The 20,470-nt window shown below is 38.5% G+C and overlaps 1 protein-coding gene across 1 annotated transcript in view; it reads right to left on the bottom strand.

The window, feature by feature from the left end:
* Positions 1–20,470, bottom strand: part of LOC145985461 (glutathione S-transferase 1-like) — a 36,938-nt gene that overhangs the window by 1,789 nt on the left and 14,679 nt on the right. Inside the window, exon 5 of the mRNA XM_083119531.1 lies at positions 15,395–15,562. Coding sequence (XP_082975657.1) covers positions 15,395–15,562 — 168 coding nt within the window. The remainder of the gene's footprint in view (positions 1–15,394; positions 15,563–20,470) is intronic.

The following is a 20,470-nucleotide window of genomic DNA, read 5'->3' as shown; positions in this document are numbered from 1 at the left end:
ATGTCAAGAAATTAGAAGATAGCTGAAATGTTTTTAATAAGTGTTAGATAATATTTAATTATTGCTTTTCATTAAAAATGATAAATTTTCAATCTTTTATTGTGTTATGTTTTTATAATGGTGTAAAGTAAAGTGCTCCCCTGTGGTTTGCACCACGCCATGAAGGCGTATAGGGGGTTTTGGAGTTAGGGCCCCACACTTTCTTGATCTCGGCCGAAGGTGGGGGTGATGTGATCAGCACCACGCCGTTGGCCGCCTTTACCCCCCAGAGTTTCCTCCAGGTACCCACTTTATACGACGCTGGGTGGGCGCCGAAGCCGCTTGAACAGGTGGAAAAAGTCCCGGTTCTCCCCCGCCGGTGATCGAACCCAGGTCTCTCGCATGGTAGTCAGACGCCCTAACGGCTGAAATCTATTAATGGTTCAGCGTCCAGGACGAGAATGATTTTCGCACCTCTTGTACCGCCCCAACCTAGATGTAGCTGGCATACTTACATTGTAGAAATTTTATGTACTTACTCTTTTCCGTTGAGCCGGCTCCCGTGCGGGAGTGCTTAGCACATCGGGTTACGACGCTAGGGGTCCCGGGTTCGACTCTCGGCCTGAGCGTGGATGTTTGTGAGTGTCCATTCATCAATTCCATCATGTCATCACTCATCTCCATCTTCGCAAATTAGCCAAAATTGGCACAAAAAGCGAAGTAAAATAAAGCAAATAATAATAAAAACTTTTCCGTTGAATCCGATGAAAAGAAAACTTAGCATTCAAGATATGTGGCTAATGAATGGACAGTCGGTTGTGCATCCCATACCATCTTCATTGAAGCAGTGTGTGTGTTATTGTTCAAATCTGCAGAATCGATTGCAAATTAAAGATAATTAGGTGGAGGGTCAAAAAAATGAGAAACTTTAAGAAGACATTAGTTTCCTATTAATTTAACATGTAAGTGTTATGTTTTATTCCCTACGAAAGGGGGGTGAGAAATGGAGGATAAATGACAGGTCGGTCTAATTTCTATGTTCTAAGGACGTAGGATGACAATGACAACCACCTTCGCAGCTACGGCTCCATTTCTTACTAGTCCAATTTGATATAATTTTGAAATCTTATCCATGACTGTTGAAGTACATTTTTAACTCGTGCTGTTACCAGCCCAAGAGAGAGAGAGAGAGAGAGAGAGAACAAAGATGTATGTAATATTTACACACAGGCACACATCATTCTTTGTTATTCCTTCTTTGTATGTGTTTATGATGTTATTCTTAGTCAAGTATGTTTGAAGTCCAAATTAATTGCTTATCTTTGTTGTTATAACACAAATTCTTATCCTCGGAAAATTTTAATGGGGGGGGAGGGAAATGTTTAATAAAACAAGATCGTTGGTGGGAAGGTTGGACATCCCCCTTCCGCCACGGGAATTCGTACCCTGAATGTGACCATCAACGCTATGGAATTATCTTTATAATGAACAACATGTCTGAATGTGATTTAACCACAAAAAGAGGACATTTTCTCATCAAGATTGCAGTTCGAAAAAAAGTCAAAACAGGGAGTAAATATGGTGAACTGTCCCGACCAAATTGGAGCATTTAATAGCTTCGCAGAAATGGTTATAAAACTAAAATTACTAAATATAGTAGACTGCAGACTTCTGCAGTCTGTCTCTCTCCAGAGACAACACATTCATTTATACAAGTAGAAAACCTAAATTCTTACAAAATCTTAAAAAATTATCCATGTTATTTTTGTAAGTTTGCATCAAAATATTTCATGGCTCGAGGGGGGGGGGGTGGCCCTCTTGCCCCCCCTGGGTAAGAGCCGGGATCGACATATTTCACATGATCCATGGTTCAGATTCCACCAAGAGAGTCTCCCCAAATGTACTTTCCTTTGGAAAACGCTCCCTCGTTTGTTCATTGGTTGCATAGATCTGGATTATTATCTCTTTGTTGCCTTTGATTAACGTCACTTGGTGTTTTATGAGTCAAAGGGAGGGGCAACTGGGGCATTCGCCCGAGTCCCCGCGCTTCAAAGAGCTCCTGCCAGATAAAAATAACTGTTTGTGTGCGTTTTATTACGAGTTTATAGGACGCCGGTGCTTCCAATTTAGCAACGAATTTGAATTTTGCTGACTAAACAAAGTGCTACATACAAATCGTGTTCAAATATTTCAACCAATGAAAAGTAAGAAGAAGAAAGAGAAACTTATGATAGACAACGTCATTGGATACGTGATACGGACCAGGTATTAGTACATGGCTACTGAGTTAGCTCTAAGTTTACGCTAAACGATGCATAAAGGTATGAGATGAGCTTCCTTCTATCGATAGCCATCTGCGAGCATGTGAGTTCATTCGGCATTTAGGACAGGCTCCTCTGGCTGAGCCAGTACGCTCTGGATTATTATCTCAGACATCGTCTTATGATATGTCGCTAGAAACCCACTCGATCATCCCTCACATTTAAAAACAATAATAACAATAAACACTCAGTCGTGAAGTTATTTGATGTGTCCGTTGCAGTAAATCTGACAACAAAAGGGGGCCTTTCTATTCATTTGTCGCCTCAAAGAATCTGTTAGATTTCGGTGATTATACAATATTTCAGGAGCATAGAAAGAAGAATGCGGGGCCCCAAGATTGGGAGATCGGCTGCTACGCCACTGCCCCGCAACCGCCTAAGGGTGGCCCTGAATACCGCAGACACTTCTTTTCACTTCCGTGTACATTTCCATTCATACTGTGTCCTCTCACCTCACCCCGCCATGGTTATTGATTTACATTATTTTACTTCGCTTCTTGTGCCATTTTTGGCTAATTTTCGAAGATGGGGATGAGTGATGGCAAGATGAAAATGTTGAATGGATACTCGCAAACATCCATGCCCAAGCCGTGGACACTAAATTGTGTACGTATTCAAAGTTTCTTTAATAAATATTATATACAGCATATATTATTTAAATACATTACACAACCAATTCATCCATCTCACAATAAACCAACAGCAAAAATTCCATAAATTGTCTCTCAAATGTGCACGCTCCGTTCCCTCAAAACAATTGTTCATGCATTTAAAATAAAATCAATTGAGACAAGTGTTATTTCTCTGTCTGGTTATTTACAATGCATTACAGCGAACGCAGGCTGAAATCAATATTTTTAATAGGGCGCAAATAATTTCACGGAACTCCATGGCATTATATCATTTACAACTTTTGTGCCTCCCCGATGGTGTAGTGGTAACATCGTCGCCTTATGATCAAGGGGTCCCGGGTTCGATACCCGGTGGAGGCACATAGTGGTTCGGAACCCACTTTAAGCTATAGGTCCAGTCTCAATTAGCCCTTTTGTGCATAAAGTAGACTTAAAAAAAACAAATCAATCATTCAATTTTACAACTTTTTTTCATTTAGATTGTTCGGCGCTCAGGCCGTCTCCCGCCGTCCCCTAGCTACGGTTCTGAAGTTGATAAGACTAAGAAAACAGGTATTGTGAGCGAAGCGAGCAAGAAAATTTTACGAAAAGTATTTTTATTTGCATAAAATTTGAAGTTCTGGGCGGTACCCCTGCAGGTACATTTGGCCGTCAATATTTGCTCCCCCTAGAACTCATTTCCGACCAAGGTTTGAGGGGCACTGCCCCCCCTGTGGTTGCGCCACTGATAATAGTAAAAAAATAAGAGAAGTTAATTCAATCAACGAAAGAACGCGCGGAACATGATATTCTTCTGTTCCGCTAAGTTCGCTACTGCAGCACCTCACAGCGGCAATTTTGAGAAATTGGCTGTAGTTTGTAGCGGTTTGCAGTTGGCTTGGTAGTTGCTGTGGTGGTCCTATTTTGGTGTTGTGATTTTTTTATTATTATTATTATATGTGCAAATAATGAAAATTTCGAAAATCTTCATCCTATACAACAAATTGTTCCTCAAGAACTAGTAGTCATAGATAATGTATACGGGCATGTTGTGCAGATTTCTGAACCCTGTTTTACTGTCAATGTCAACTATATCGTCTGCATCTTGTCGACTGATTCTAACACCAATTTCAGAGGCACGTAAGTATTCATTCTCCGGTGTATTTACTTTGTACTCTGTATGTCGAGGAATGTACATAATTCCGATCGAAATCCGAATGTTATTAATAATATTAATAATACGTTTTATTAATTTTCGGTTCTCTGGTCAGAGGCTGAAAAGAGAAAAGGAAGTTGGATACTTAACTGGATATCGACAGAACCTAGTGGGAAGAAGGATTATCGATTGCTTGTAGAATGTTGGTCAAGATCTATAAGTAGATTGAGAACCTTTGACCCAGAATTACGAGGGACCTCTTGCAACGATATAGGCCTTCAGCCCGTTGCCAAGGCACACGACACACCGACTCGGTCCCCTCGAAAGACCAAGACCGGGCGTCGCTGCCTATCATTTCTCTTTCTGTTATAATATATGCCACGACTAATTCTCAGTTCCTGCGGGGCATGAGAGCCCGCATCCCAAAGTTCGGGTAAGGGTCTGCTTTTGAATAATAATAATAAAAAAAATAATTTGTTTACTTAACCAAGAACCTTAACTCTAAAGTAGGTAACCTTCCTTACGCTTAAACTTCCATCGTGATCGCACCCCAATCCCACTGACCAGTTAGGATACGCATGCGAGTCGCGAGCGAAATTAGCATAATCTAAACTGACAACTTATGGGTTGATAAAGCCTCCGCCTCACTGACCAGTGACGGCGGGACACCTCATCAAACCAAAAGGAGGCCAGTTAATTTGTACTTATAAACCAAATTTACTTTAAGGAAATACCCATTAACGATTACAAATTTATTTATATCTCAAATTTCCAATAAACTTTCCAAAATTAACATGAGAGAAGGTTCTCCGTCTAAACCTTAATCAACTTATTCACAAATTCAAACATAGTTAAGTTAAAAGAAAAATATACAAACTTCTGATCAAAAGGAAAACTACAACAATGCCAAGATAAAATTTAGATCAATAACAACTTCCGTAACATATACTGAAACTTGCTATAGAGTAAACATAAAACCCAGAGAGCACTCTCTTATATAACATGTCCACATCCCATCATAGAACTAACACATCTGTATCTTGGTTTCAAATAACGGGTGACAAATTATTAACTAAAGGTCGACAAAATTACTATTAACCAAAACCAAAGAAAAATTAGCATAACATCTTTCCGTAAATTACTATTCGTGCTTCTGTCATATTTTCATATCTGCATTATGTTCTCTAGAACTCATGAGGTAAACTACCATCTTCAGGGTCAACTTCCAAAAACATTCATAACAAGATATAAGGGGAGCCTTTCTCTACCCAATATCAAAGCCATATCTCGGCCACAAATTACAAATGTCCATGTGGAATTCCTTAACATAATAGGGGACTCTATGTCTACCCTTTTGGGCTACTCACAATCACATTGCATAAGCAAAACAATAGACTTTTACATTAAATGAATTTCTAGAAAAAACATACTCGACCGGTCACCTATTATAGCTGTTTCAAAAATACATCTAATATAAACCTAAATAAGAGAAACCATAAACCTTCCTCAACTTTCCGGATACTCAGACTTTAAAACGGACATGAAAACTATATAAGCTATCAGATTTAAAAGACACCCTCTGACCAGAGGTATGCTCCCGGATTAAACTAAAAAAAAGAATCAAATTTATTTAATTGAACCTCCTGACCAGGAGAATTCAGAATGATTTAGCATAAAAAAATTAGCTCGACGAGAAGGATGTATATCTTTGATGAGCCTAATTTATTTAATTTCAATTTACATCGGAGTCACACTGACCAGTGCCAACTTCGACAGAATTTAAAATTTATGAATAATTTCAAAATTTAAATTATTAAGATTAAATATTTATATATGAATTAATTATTTATAAGCCTGCCAAAATCTCCTTTAAGGATCATGCTGACCAGCACAAATCCTGAAAGGTGGCTTACGGAAAACCTCGGACATTGTGGAAGGGAGAGCTGACCAGCCACTCCCCACACAACGCCCGTATTCTCCCAGCCCTGGACCTCGACGAGCGATTTAATCACCTAAAGATTCTGGAATATACTGACATACTGATTATTTTGCCAGCGAAACGGCTGGTATTTATACTCGCAATCCTATTCCCTGAACAAACGATTTAGACATATGGAAAGTTATTTTTAGCCTAAACAATTACCCCGTTGAAAAAGAGCATATCGAGAAACACAATGAAAGCTAAACTTACAAAACCGCGCAGCGCCGAACGAAAAAGAACCCATTGTTGATAAGAAAGAAAAATAATGCAAGCTTCAACTTGCTTTGCGTTCTTTTTCGCTGGGCATAAACTGCGTTAAAATTTTAACAAGGATAAAATATACATTCAAAAAGATTAGACTACAAAAGAATTTATACGAGGGCTATCGAAAAGTAATTTGAATAACACAGAAATTTACCAAAATTTATCAACTAGTAGTCATAGATAATGTATACGGGTATGTTGTGCAGATTTCTGAATCCTGTTTTACTGTCAACTACAGCGCCTTGAATAACGTAGTGTGGAAAACGACCCAAGAAACTGGTTCCCCGAGACGATGACAAGTAGATGGCAGTGCGATCGACACAGCGGCTAATTTTGTTATGAAAGTAATGCGGCTTAGTTAGTTTTTGGAATATATTGTGTAGATTTGTTTCTCTAGAAAGGCGGTAAGTGAATTGATGGAAACAGTTATATTTGTGGAGTGATTTGCAGTCACGAAATGACATTAATTTACCCAGAAAAGTAACATAAATACGTTTTATGTGCAACGCAACACGAGCATCAACATATCGCATGTGAGGCTGGACGTCAAACGTTGGATTGTGTACACAAGTTTATTTTTGTATACTAATAAAATTGAAATAGTGTCGTGAAGGAGAAAAAATGTTTCGTGGCGTACATATTATGAAGTCATTTTCCCGAAATGCAGATATTCGAAAGAATTTAATTTCATATTCCATGGAGTTGAAATAGCCGATTAGGCGGTACCTTGTCATCTCTATCAACAAATTGCTTTACATTCGTGTCGATTGGTAAGTAGAACTTTGGTGTTAAGGACTGTGCATTTTTACTCGTGACTTGGCTGTAAAATGTCTACCTTGTACTTGATGAAAATAAACCGCAAATTAATTAATAATAAAATAAATTAATTAATTAATTAAAATAAACGAGTATTGTCTGTGTGAATTTCCATAAAAATAATATTTGTGACAATGACAATATTAATGAACCTTTCAGGATAATGCATACACAATACTAATTCTCGCAGCAATTGTCATGTTACGTGTTACAATCCATACCTATGTTTTCTTCCGTATTGTTAATAAAAAACTCAAGGACAGGTCATGATCGACGGTTCATAATATTCTTCTTTAATATTTTCGCGACTACTGTACCAAATATCATAACAATTTTCTGATGGAAAGAAATGTTACAAGGAAAAGAATCAGACGTTGCAGCAAAAACCCCATTTACTTCCATTATAAGCAGTCGAGCGCTGTACCCCGGTGTCAACACCAGCGCCTCTAGCGGATTTCATTTTCGAGTGGAACCAGCGAGAGACGGCAGAACCATGCCGTTTTCCACACTACGTTATTCTAGGCGCTGTACTGTCAACCAGTGGCGTACGCAAGGGGGGGTTACCGGGTTTAAACCCCCCCCCTTGAGCTTTTGAAATATTATGGAAAATGCTGTAGAAAAAAAATTAAAATGGCTAATTTATCACAGTCAAAGATCTGCGACAGTAATAATAATAATAATAATTTGAATTATTATTCCCATGCAGCATGAAGAAAAACACAACATTCCAAACACAATCTAAGCGGCCGCGAAGTTCAATTTTGCATTTTTTTTTCAACTTTTCAACGAAAACATAGACTCAGTGGAATTTAGCAACATGTATTCTCGCGCTTCATCATCATCCTGGGCGAGTTCCATACGTAAAGGTAATGTAAATTCCCCCGTGCATATAGCACCGTGCCATGAAGGCACACGTAGTGGTGTGGTGGGCCCCAATGATTCTCGATCTCGAACTATTTTTGCAGGTGATGTGATCAGCACCATGCTCCGGCAGCCTTCATCCCCCAGGGCTGCTCTCAGGTACCCATTGCTATGAGGCTGGGTGCGGAGACAAGGCTGGATAAATTCCAACCAATTCCGGGAATCGAACCCGGATATCCCACGAAGTTGTCAGACTAGACTAGCGCGCGGCTCCTTGAATGAGTTTCATATTTCGATTATTTCAGTAAATTTAGTACATTTGCTTTTTTTATGGATTTTCTTCACACTTAAAATGTCTGACTTATCACATACAAATAACCGTTGACTAGACAATTATTTTGTAACAAAGAAACAAAAGAAATGTAATTTTGTTCTATTTCTTTCATAAATAGCAGCTGCATTGGTAGTAATCAAACTAATTAATTAATTAATTATGAGAATTATTAATGTATTATTATTATTATTATTATTATTATTAATTAAAGTATAATAAAACAATGGTAATGTGAATTTGTAGAAAGTTTTCGAAATAACACCCCCCTTGATGAAATACTGCGTACGCTACTGCTGTCAACTATATCGTCTGCATCTTGTCGACTGATTCTAACACCAATTTCAGAGGCACGTAAGTATTCATTCTCCGGTGTATTGACTTTGTACTCTGTATGTCGAGGAATGTACATAATTCCGATCGAAATCCGAATGCTATTAATAATATTAATAATACTTTTACAATCAAAGAACTTGTACGCCGAACTTTGAGTCGTCGTCTCCTACGGGGTAATGAAAATCAGATAAGCTCCAGACATTTACCACAGTTTCGTTCACTTGTGTTTTGTACTTTGTTGAGAGGCAAAATCGTGCTTTATTTTCTGAATAATTTTACTTAATATTCAGGATCAGGACATACAATCCTTGTACGAAGACTTGGATCTCTTGAACAAAATCTTTATTAATTATAATTATGTAAGTTCGTCTACTGTAATTCTCCCGATTTCTCGTACAATACTCTCTTTTAACTCACGGATGGTGTGCGGATTGTCTTTGTATACTTTATTTTTTATTCACAACTGGCCCTGTTACTCTAAACTTTTTTACGAGGTTTAATATAGTGTCATTCCATGTCAAATCAACCATTTTTTTAAAGAATGGTTGCATGATCATTTTAGAAAAATTTCATTTTTAGTACATAGGTTTGTACATGTTTCTAGATATCAAAACCAATGTTCAAAAAAAAATTATTGTCTTTAGTTCTCCTGGGGCAGCCATTTTTTCAACATGGCGCATGGCTTTTATTGCTCATGTATCAGTATACAGAAACCTTAATATCTCAAAAACCATTAAAGCTAGAGACCTGAAACAAAATTCATTTTGTAGTTAATGAAGTATACTTCCTATGATATTCAGGTATGTTTTGCTTGAAATTGCATCATAAGTACGAAAATTATGGTGGAAAATGGGGTAACAATAGTTAAAAAATTGCATTTTTAAGCCCGATTTTTTTAATGAAGGGGTTTAGTCTAAGGCTTGATTTTTTTTTCATGTGTAGACCTACCTGCAGGGTGTCTGTGAATAAATATCAGTGCTTAGAAATGCCACCCTTTTTTACAGCATGGGCTCAAACATGGCCGTTCGTTGAATTTTGACAGTTTTCGGGGTTAAATATCTCAGATGGGTACCCTTTAAAAATTCTGAAATTTGGCACATAGGAAGTCCTTCATGAACCTAACTCACAGTAAAAATCTCAACTTTTAGATTCAACTCGTTTTGGTCAATAGGAGGTAACGTATGTCACCTAATTTCTGACGTTGCAAAGTAAGGTTAAAATATATCCCATACTTAAAATAATGAAGTCTTTCTTTTTCTTTTTTAAATTTGGGTTAAATAAAGGCTCAGAAAATATAGTAACATAAGTTTTTAATATTTGACTTACCATAAATTGAAATTACAAGGTATGACAATTGAAAATCTGCGAAATTTCATTGCAAGAGGTTTGATTTATTACGTACCCACAACCAGTTGGTATTGTCAGCTCCAAAACTGAGCTTCCCCCATATTTTTATCAATGTAGCAGTACATGCAGCTTAAGATAGGCAGTGGCATGCCCAGGAATTTCGAAAGGGATGGGAGGGGGGGGGGGGTTACAGGGTTAGTATACAGCCCTGTTTTTGCCACATTATCCTGCCTTTGACGTAATTGTTTATGGAATACTAGGCCAAAGGTATTGGGTTATGACCCCCCACAAACCCCTCCTTGGGCACTCCACTGAAAGTAGGCTATTTATTTTGGAGTGTCAAAGCTGGTAGAATATATTATATTTTGTTTCCTTTATTTTCCACTTTTTTTTTCTTCCAAGACATTCGTTGAAATAGATGTAAGTCATGCACAGCAGAAGATTCAGAGACATGTTTTGATAGGATGTGAGGCAAGCCTGGAATTGATGTGTGCATGTACAATCTCTGCTGTCATTCTTCCTTTGCCTAATGTGCCGAGAGTAGTGACTTGTGAATGTTCGTTATCTGTGACAGGAAATGGAGTGTTCTGTAATATTTTTAACTGGAGAGGACTGTCATAAATACCCTTTTGGTAAGGTTCCCAAAGACCTAACTAATCTTAACAAAGTCAGTGAAAATGATAACACTTCTTAGGTCAAGACTACAGGTGTATGGCTTAGAGACAATATGCAAATACCATTAAATATAGCTTTTTATATGGTAAAGTATGTTGTGATCTTCAGAAGTACCACTTAAAGAAAAGGTTAAGTAAGGTAAGGTAAAAAAAAAGTGTCAAAAAAGCCTTATACCAGTTAAATCAATATGCCTGATATGTTGGAGTAAAAGTTTCATATGTGGAGAAAGTGACTCACTTAAATGCCAGAATTCAAATCATGTCTTTGTGCCAAGCCAAGGAAAACTAAAGGAAATGCATGAAGTCTGTTCTGTTTTTTATGCATCTCCTGTTTCAAAACTGAGGAGGCTGATTGCAGAAAAAACAATAAAGTGATCTTGCTCGAAAAACTATTAACATCCTACAAGGAGTGCAAAGGAAACTGGAAAGTTGCTTTTCACTAAGTATTAAAACTGAAGAAAAGGAAAGCAAGTGTGACAATCCTTTGCGTGGCCATGAACGGCCATGTTTGAGCCCATGCTGTAAAAAAGGGGTGCATTTCTAAGCACTGATATATTATTTACAGACACCCTGCAGGTAGGTCTACACATGAAAAAAAATCAAGCCTTAGACTAAACCCCTTCATTAAAAAAATCGGGCTTAAAAATGCATTTTTTTAACTATTGTTACCCCATTTTCCACCATAATTTTCGTACTTACGATGCAAGTTCAAGCAAAATATACCTGAATATCATAGGAAGCATACTTCATTTGGTACAAAATAAATTTTGTTTCAGGTCTCTAGCTTTAATGGTTTTTGAGATATTAAGGTTTCTGTATACTGCTACATGAGCAAAAAAGCCATGCGCCATGTTGAAAAAATGGCTGCCCCAGGAGAACTAAAGACAATCTTTTTCTTTTTAACATTGGTTTTGATATCTAGAAACATGTACAAACCTATGTACTAAAAATGTTTTTTTTTTTCTAAAATGGTCATGCAACCACCATTGGATGGTTTGGCATGGAATGACCCTATAGTGGTCCTATGTGGAACGGGAACACCAGGAAATTTCGTTGCAAAACGTCGTCGCAAATCTCCACAATTCCTCTTTCCGAAGTAACACTCGACAAGATATATCCTTTGTTGTAATGTAAACTTTCGTGGTGCCATATTAAGCCACAATCTTCAACACACGGGCACGACACAACACAACTTCCGAAGGAGGATTATACTGGCGTCAGTCTGCAACGTCAACAGAAAGGGAAAGAGAGCGAAGGCAGGGAGAGCGAAAAAAACAGACTGTAGCGTGCGACTGTGGCGCGGACCCCGATCACCGGGAATGACAATCTCTGACGCCGAGCCTCTTGCCGCCGAGTCACGTAGCGAATGTCAGGGAATGCTCTGTAGAATGAAATCATAAAGTTAAAATATTGTTTTACATGAAGCAATGTAAATTCTAATTCTAATAAAAGTGAACAAAAATATGATAGAGAATGTTGGATATGATCGAACTTCCCACTCTGATAGGTAAAATAATAGTTTGATATTGAACACACCGAGTTTTGTACGTCGTACGAGGCGGCAACTTCATCTAAATATTGGGGCGGGGGCAAGATTGACAACAATAATTTTTATACGTATCACGTATGTAGTTCTTGAGGAATTGGGGCAGAAAGTGCCTCCCCCCTTAAGTCTGCGCCTATGCACATCGGAGATGCAAAGAAATCCTAGTTTAGAGAAACTTTTATTAGTCTCCCATATTTCTTGGTTTTAACCTTCAACACGTTCTCTTTATTGCCCTTCGGTACTAATACGAAACGCATAAATAAATTTGTGATTAGTTGAAATAATGTTTATATTTTGATTGTGTACGACACCTAGGAACAAAAATCTGATTTTTTTAGACGTCTGAAAATTTTTGGTTATAGGTCCCGCATATATTGTATGCCTCAGGCCCCGGACCTGTTGTGAGTTATTAGTAAAGTCCGGATTTTTATGTAATATCAACCCCTAAAATATGTACATAAATATGTAATAAAAATGTCTGAAATATGTAAAAAATATGTAAATTCATAATGAAATATGTACTATAAATATTTATTCCAAACGTTACTTCCTATTTTTGTTACATTTTTTCCTCACAAAGAGATATGTTTATTTCAAAAAGACTTACAAAAATTGAAGTTACAATATTACAATGCTTACATTAAGTATTTATTATGTTCTTATAGAGCAAAAATATTAACCACAATTTGAATATATTCAATATTTAATATACAATGTCACCAGGTACCATTCAAAATGTTCAGTAGTAAATTTTCGTTGCCCAAATTTTTCACTCAAAAAGCACTTACAAAAAAACAGGTTACCTTTGATCTTGGGGCAGGCACTGTATTTAATTATTTAACTTACAATATGTTACCACGTACATTTCCAAATGTTCAGAAGTAAATGTTTGTCGCCGATCAGATAATATGTTCTTGTACGCAGAGAAACTTCTCTCCACGTCACAAGAAGTAACCGGAGCGTACTTCAGGAGGTGAATGTGGTCGGGAGAAATATCATTGGGAGGGTTAACTGTTTCACCATTGAGAATGCTGCTCACTGTAAATAAGCTGACGTAACCTGGGTTTCTTTCAGTCACTGCGTCAAATTTTCTTCGAGCTTTCTCTCCCACATCTCCTCCAACAGCAGACAGTTTCTTTCTTGCATCCTCATATATAATCATGGCTTCCAGGAGAGGAAGCCCAACAGTTTCAAGTTTTTTTATGCTTGTATCAATCCAACCAAAATTGCTGTTTATGTATGCCATATCGCAAGCAAGTTTGGTGTCCTTGAAGAGATTTTGAGCAGTGCGTACCGATACAGCTGAGTCCGCCGAAAATGAGACAAGCACAGATTTCACTTCTTCAAAATGTTCGTTGTAAAACTTACTTGCCCGGATCCAAGTGCCCCATCTAGTAAGAATAGGTTCCGGAGGAAGTGGTACACCTGGCAATTGTTCCTTGTAAACTTGCACACGTTGTGTTGCCTTCAGAAACACCTTTTCGTGGAAGAAATAAGTTGGTTGACTTCCGGGAAATTGCCTCTCACCTCCTCAGCAATGCGTTGGAGAGCATGTGCCAAGCAAGTAAAGTGGATCAAGTTAGGATAAAACACTTTAAGTGCCGTAGCAGCTTTTAACATGTATGACGCACTGTCTGTGAACATGAGAAGAACTCTCTCTTCTTGTACGCCATCCGGATACAACAATTTAAGACTGTAATTCACAAATCGTGCTATGGTGGAATGATTAGTACGCTCTAGAACTTTGCATGCAATGAGGTGTGGTGTAGATGGAGAATCAGCAATTAGCGTTCCAACAATGAAATTACTTACATACCGTCCCAAAGCATCAGTTGTTTCGTCGATGGAAATCCACACATAGGAACTGCCTGCTTCTGCCCTAATTGATTCTAAAGTTTCTTTGTAGGAATGTGGAAGATATCGCTTTCGAAGGGTTGACTCGTCAGGAAGTTTACGGCCACAATATTTTTCCAGAAAATCCCGGAACTTCGGTACTTGAATTTTATACCAAGGGATGTTTGCTGCAATCATTGCTTCGCACATTTCCTTGTAAAACACACTGAATGAAGAATCCTCTTGCATCTGGGTTAGTAAAACTTGCTTCTTTTCACTCCATAGTTGTTTGTTTTTCACATGAAGTGAAGTGCGAACATGTTGATCTAATTAAGACTTCATAGTGCACCCAACTTTTTATCGCACACTCGACAAAAAATAACTTTACCATCCGTAGTAAATGCATCATCGACTGCTATCCAAGATCGCAACTTTTGAGATAACGAGGAGGTAGGCGGAGCCATTCCAGCTTTCTACAGCTAAAACACTGTTTAAATACTGAGGCAAGCTCTTCTTAAAACTCCAATGGTTAAAGTGAAAAGGCAACGAAATATATATACGAAATTCTACGGTTGAGTTAACAATACTTCATTCAAGATTTGTCGCCGCCGGCTGCAAAAATCAAAACGATCACAACAATGTACGGATGAAAGGTAAGTGCCTCTCAGCGTTGTACTTGCCACCTTCCATTGTTGGTTCTCTTCGTTCGCTGTGTGTTGCTTGCCGCTCCATGTTGCAAACTGGAAACTGAAACACTGTCGAATCTTGATGTAATTGTTACGATGCGGCGAATCAACGAACTGCTATGTACGTACAACGAAGGCAAATCGCACTTTTAAGTTACTATATTCTTTTAAACCTGGAAATGGGGAGGGGAAGTGAGAAGATACTTTTTAAACTAGTAAGCCAAAAGTTCATTGGATTTTCCTCTTAAGGACTGTTTTATGTAAAAAATATTTCATATCTTAGGAATATGTAACATTTAGTAAAATATGTAAAAATATGTAATATAAAACTTCACTGTGACATCTCTACTGACGTAATTCGTCAATATATTTTAATTCCACGCTTGTACATATAAAGGAAAAAATATGTAATTACATAGAAATCCGGGCTTTAGTTATTAGTACTGGGCTGTTGCTTCGTATCAGAAATGAGATATATACATGAAAAATGCATAGTTGCATTTTCTTATAAGTCAATGAATATGAAACATTTTCCCGAGGCTATTCTCATGTGCAATCGAAATAATTATTCTGACATTTCATAAATGAAATATAGTCAGTGTCTCACTAACAAAAGTATCGTTTGAGTTATTCGCTGTGAAGAGAAGCTTACCTCTAGAGTCGAGAGAGTTGAAACCACGGAGAAGTCAGCAATGGTCATCTGGTCGCCAGCTATCCACTGCTTTTCCTGAAGAAACGTGTCCAGAAACTGGAGAGCTTCCTTCGCCCTCGACGCAGTTTCGTCGCTGATCGTCTTCTTCCCCTGCTTCACTCGCTCTCCCTGGAAATATATATAAATCAAAGAAGGTAAAAGGAAACACTCACCGGAAAGTAGAAAAATTTAAAATTTTCGCAAATTTCATAGCATCATCGGTGTGAGAAGAAATAGACTTCCGTCTATTTCTTCTCACACCGATGATGCTATGAAATTAGCGAAAATGTTGAATTTTTCTACTGTCCGGTGAGTTTCCTTTTACCTTCTTTGATTTTTACTTAGCCCTTTTGGCCCTCCTTGCTTTTATATAGGCCTATATATATATATATATATATAAATATGGGAAGGTATTTTATTTTGATCACAAGTCAAAATTAATTGAATCTGAAAAGTATCCAAGACTAAAATTGAGGACTAAAAGTGGTAAATGTAGTAAGTGCCAAAAGCGAAAGTGTTGGGAAATCGCATCGTTCCGCACATCAGCTCTTAAGAACGTGCACACTCGTGACCTCTTTACACGCCCTTTGAGCTACTTAGAGGGCTACCAGCTGCATTTCACGTTTACCACATTATTAATCATGGCACATTTCACAGTTTAACGTGGAAAACGGTGTTTGAATTATTGTGGTACTTACAGCGTTTACCAATTTTAGTCTTCAATTCATTTTAAGAAAATTACATTTTAGGGGGCTTATAGGATCACATAGCTAATGCACTAAGTGCTAGTAAGTTCTTTGAATTTCAGAAATAAATCTGTGCCTACTTTTCGAAGTTTGAGTAAATTCTATACAGCAAAATGTGCCACTGCACAATCATGAATAAACCACACCAGCGGAAGATTCTAATGCTTTTGGCTTTCTAGCGACGGTTTAACACACTAACGTGTTTGAATTTTTCGAATTAATTTATTTCATGTTTACAGTTCTTTGTGAATGAAATAGATTTGAGAACAGGTAGTTTTGATTTACTTGTAGAACGACGTAAAATTTGTAATGTTGACAATTTTTTTTTTGAGTTTGAATTAAAAAAAAATTTGGGTGCGTCAGCACTGAGGCTATTTTGAACCCGCCACACTATACGGGGTCCAGGCCCTTATCATAACAAGAATAAAAAAGTGTCTGAAGACTAAAATTTCCTTACCTTGGTTAAAAGCTGAGGCTAAAAAGGGCGCTCAGCACAAATAAGGCGGGCCATTCGCCAGAGCCTCGTTAGTCTGCAGTCCAGGTTGTACTACCAGTGGCGCAGGAACGGGGGAGGAGGGTACTGTACCCCCTAAATCCGTAAATCCCGTTGTACCTCCTGTACCCCCTTAGATAATTTGACAAACGCAAGGTGGTATACCGTTAAAGGAACATATTTTCAATTCGCTCAAAAAAGAAGGTTTAGGTATATTGTATATAACTTACAAGCATTATCTAATTTATCTTACTTAGCTACCACAGAAAATCAAACCATTGTAAACTTATTCTACTACATTGTGCTTGCTACTATGTAGTTAGTTCATTGACCTGTATTCTTGGAAACCTCTTTAAGGAGATGAAAATTGTGTAAAATTTCTGTGAAACGTTGGAATCAGATAAAATTTACTCTCAGAAAATCACGCTCCAGATGAATGCTCTTTTGTGTAAGGGGGGGGGGGTGAACTTTTCTAAAGAAGTGGTCTAGTCGATTCAAAGATAATATATAAATCTTCATCAGAAGAGTATATGACTGACCTTTTCTTTTGAATTATTCAAATGGAATTTTCCGAAACGAAATGCTTACACAAATGAGACGAGACATTGGGGGTACAATGTACTCCTGTACTTCATAACTTTGTAAGAGGGAAAACTATACTTAAACCTATATATTAACAGATTTTTGAACATAGAGATGATACTGAGACAAGAAAAGTCTGTGTTTCCTCTGAGATTTCGAAACGATACTGAAATAAATCTCTGCAAAATCAAAGCGAGGCGATACTTGATGTCCGAGATGATCTTGTTCGAAACTCATTTAACATATTTGAAGAAATAGGTAAAAATAAATTTATATTACTGTGTGTCTTATCAGACATACCAAGCGTATAATTTATTGACTTCTTTTTTTCAAAATGTCGTGTATTTTGTTTACTGTAATTGCAAAGTTAATGCATTAGTAACAATTGCGAGCCTGTGCTGCCCGGTTTAATCTATTTATAATATAATTCCGTATTTCGACGGTTCACAGCATCGAAACACGATATAAAGCAGAAAAACGTTATTAAGCAAAGTTTTGCTTTAATGACATATACGTTGTGAAACTTTGAGTGGTGACACAATGTACGTGTTGCTTATACTAAACATTTCGTGGGTCAGGACGAGATATCTCGCCTTGTAATTGAAGGGTCCAACATGCACAGAGCTTTGGATTCCACTTTAAACTGCAGATTCAGTCCCGATTAGCCCATGAAGTGAATATACATAGAATAAGTTTTAACAACTTCTGAGTGGACACCGAAACAAAAGAAAAGCACAAACAAGAACGAGAAGGACCTCACCACACAGGAGGGCCTCCCCGATGGCGCAGTGGTAGCGTCGCCGCCTTGTAATCAAGGGGTCGCGAGTTCGATACCCGGTGGGGGCACATGGCACAGTGGTTCGGATCCCACTCGTCTCGTCCGTTGGAAATGCTGTCTCGTCCCGTGTCTCGTCTTGAAGAGCGTTGCCCCGTCTCGTCTCGTAAAATTAATGTAGGATATCATGCCAACAAAAGTTAAGAGTGGTAAAACATTATTCCCTAAGGTGGGTTAAACCTTTAAAACATTTTGTTCACTGCACAGTCAGAAAAAATAAGGTTTGTTAACTACAAGGACATTAATATTTAGTCTAAAGTAAAGTTTGTTGATTACCAATACCTAGATAGTTTATGGAATCTGCCTTGTTTTTCTGACGTCCATCCACTCTTTATCCATTGTACACTAAGGGAGCTTTCACACTGAAGAAACACGCGACAGGAGAGAATTCGCACGGTGGGGTTGTAATCTTACAAAGTTACGAGCGACACGAACGAACCCCTTCCGTCTATGCAAGTATTCACCGCATATGCACCAGCAACAGACCGAGGCGACACACCGCACGATGTTAAGAAAACGATCGAGTTTCAGCTACACGTTCAGCTTGTCGTATTGCTTCGGTTCTGAAGGTTACATTTACTGAAGTTTCGTTTCCAAGAGCCTCTTTCTTTGGTCTGCAAGCTCCCTTAAAGTGAGCGTTCAGACCGAAGTGACAAGCGATGCGATAGTTTCACACTGAAGCGACAAGCGACACGGGCCTCTTCAGTTTATAAACAACTTTCCCCGCACATGCACAAACAACAGTCCGAGAGAACACAACACACGGTATTCAAAAAACGACCTAATCCGTACAACACGCAAGCGACAATCGACACGAGCAGTTTGTTGAGTCGCTTCGGTTCGAAAGATTTCATGTAAGGGAGATTTGACACCGAAGCAACAAGCGACACTTGGGAACGAGCCCATCAACAGCAACATTGAACACCGTAGCGGCACGAGAGGCTGCACAAGCCTGCGTTCGATTGGTGGAATCCCCAAGCGACACGGGAGTATCGCACCGAAGCGACAACCGACACAATCTCATTTAGTCTATAAGCGGGCATTTCTCGCGCATGCGCTACCAATAGACAGAGGCAACACGATACATTATAACTATTAGAAAACGGCCAAGTCTGGGCGACACCCAAGCGACAAGCGACACGTGCCGCTCGTCGTAGCGCTCGGCTACGGAAGGTTGCATTTATTACTGAGTTTTCATTTCCAAGTCGCAGATGCCGCTTGTAGCCTGTCTCATGATTCCTCTTAATCCTTTTGACTTCAGGCAAGATATGTTTTTCACGTCAACGCACAGTATCTAAAGCCCGAATCACACGGAACTGGATTTCCAGTAGGAATGCCCTGGTTGGCGCTGGACTGGCTACCTATTTGCTTGTTTTCGCCTCACACGATACTTGTTAGTTGTTTTGTTACCGTACTTGTCGATAGACTTTTGTTCCCATAATTGATAATGATGGACTAGCAATTTGAAGAATACTGCTTTGTGCTTTTATTAAAAATTAAAAATTAAAAGTATGGATTAGAAATTGGCTCGAAAACAATATGGTAATCAATGCGTACCGAACAAGCTTTTTGATGAACATGAGATTCGCAGGACTCGTTCAGAATAAAATGTCACGTTCACATCTCATCGCTTTGCATAAATACCTAAATATTAATGAATTGAACAGGAATGCACTGCACGTCATCTCCTTACTTTTTTTTTTATCGAGAAACTGAGAAACTAACAAAAACAGGCAACACTCGAAAACCACAGGCAAAAAAACTCCCCTTTGCAAACTCACAGATTATCTTCACATGGCCTAACTTTGCTCTGATTGGCTGTTCCGCAGAATCCAGTCGAGGAAAGCCAGTAGCAATTACAACATGTCCTATTCCTCCAATCCAGTCAAACAGCCAGCCAGTCAGACATTACATCCGGGCAGGTAGTAAGTTCAGCGCCAACTAACTGGAATTTCTAGTTCCGTGTGATTCGGCCTTTACTGTTGTGTATTACTAGGTCCTCCCCGATGGCATGGTGGTAGTGTCGTCGCCTTTTAATCAAGGGGCCAATACCCGGTGGGGATCGCAATGAAAGAACTGTTTGCACGAGCAAGAATTTTACGACGATTGTCCCCAGCATTGTTGGACGAAGACCTACAGTAAACAATGGTAGTGACTACCTTCACATCGTTTTGCGCAAGGATGAATGGAAGGAAGAAGAGAACATTTGCTGTGAAAAGCAAATTTCAGCACCACTAACACAGTGGCGTTTCTTGTTTGTGATCCCAACCTTCTACCGATTCCCTGTCATAAACTCTATTGTTCGATAGAGTGCAGGCATCGTTGTGATTCTTTGCGTTGAAACCGAGCTCCCAGGCCACGAATTTGAGGATGGGGAATTT

Source organism: Lepisma saccharinum, chromosome 3 (genome assembly GCF_977018435.1).
Source record: "Lepisma saccharinum chromosome 3, izLepSacc3.1, whole genome shotgun sequence".
NCBI lineage: Eukaryota > Metazoa > Arthropoda > Insecta > Zygentoma > Lepismatidae > Lepisma > Lepisma saccharinum.
This window is presented reverse-complemented; position numbering and strand designations above follow the sequence as displayed.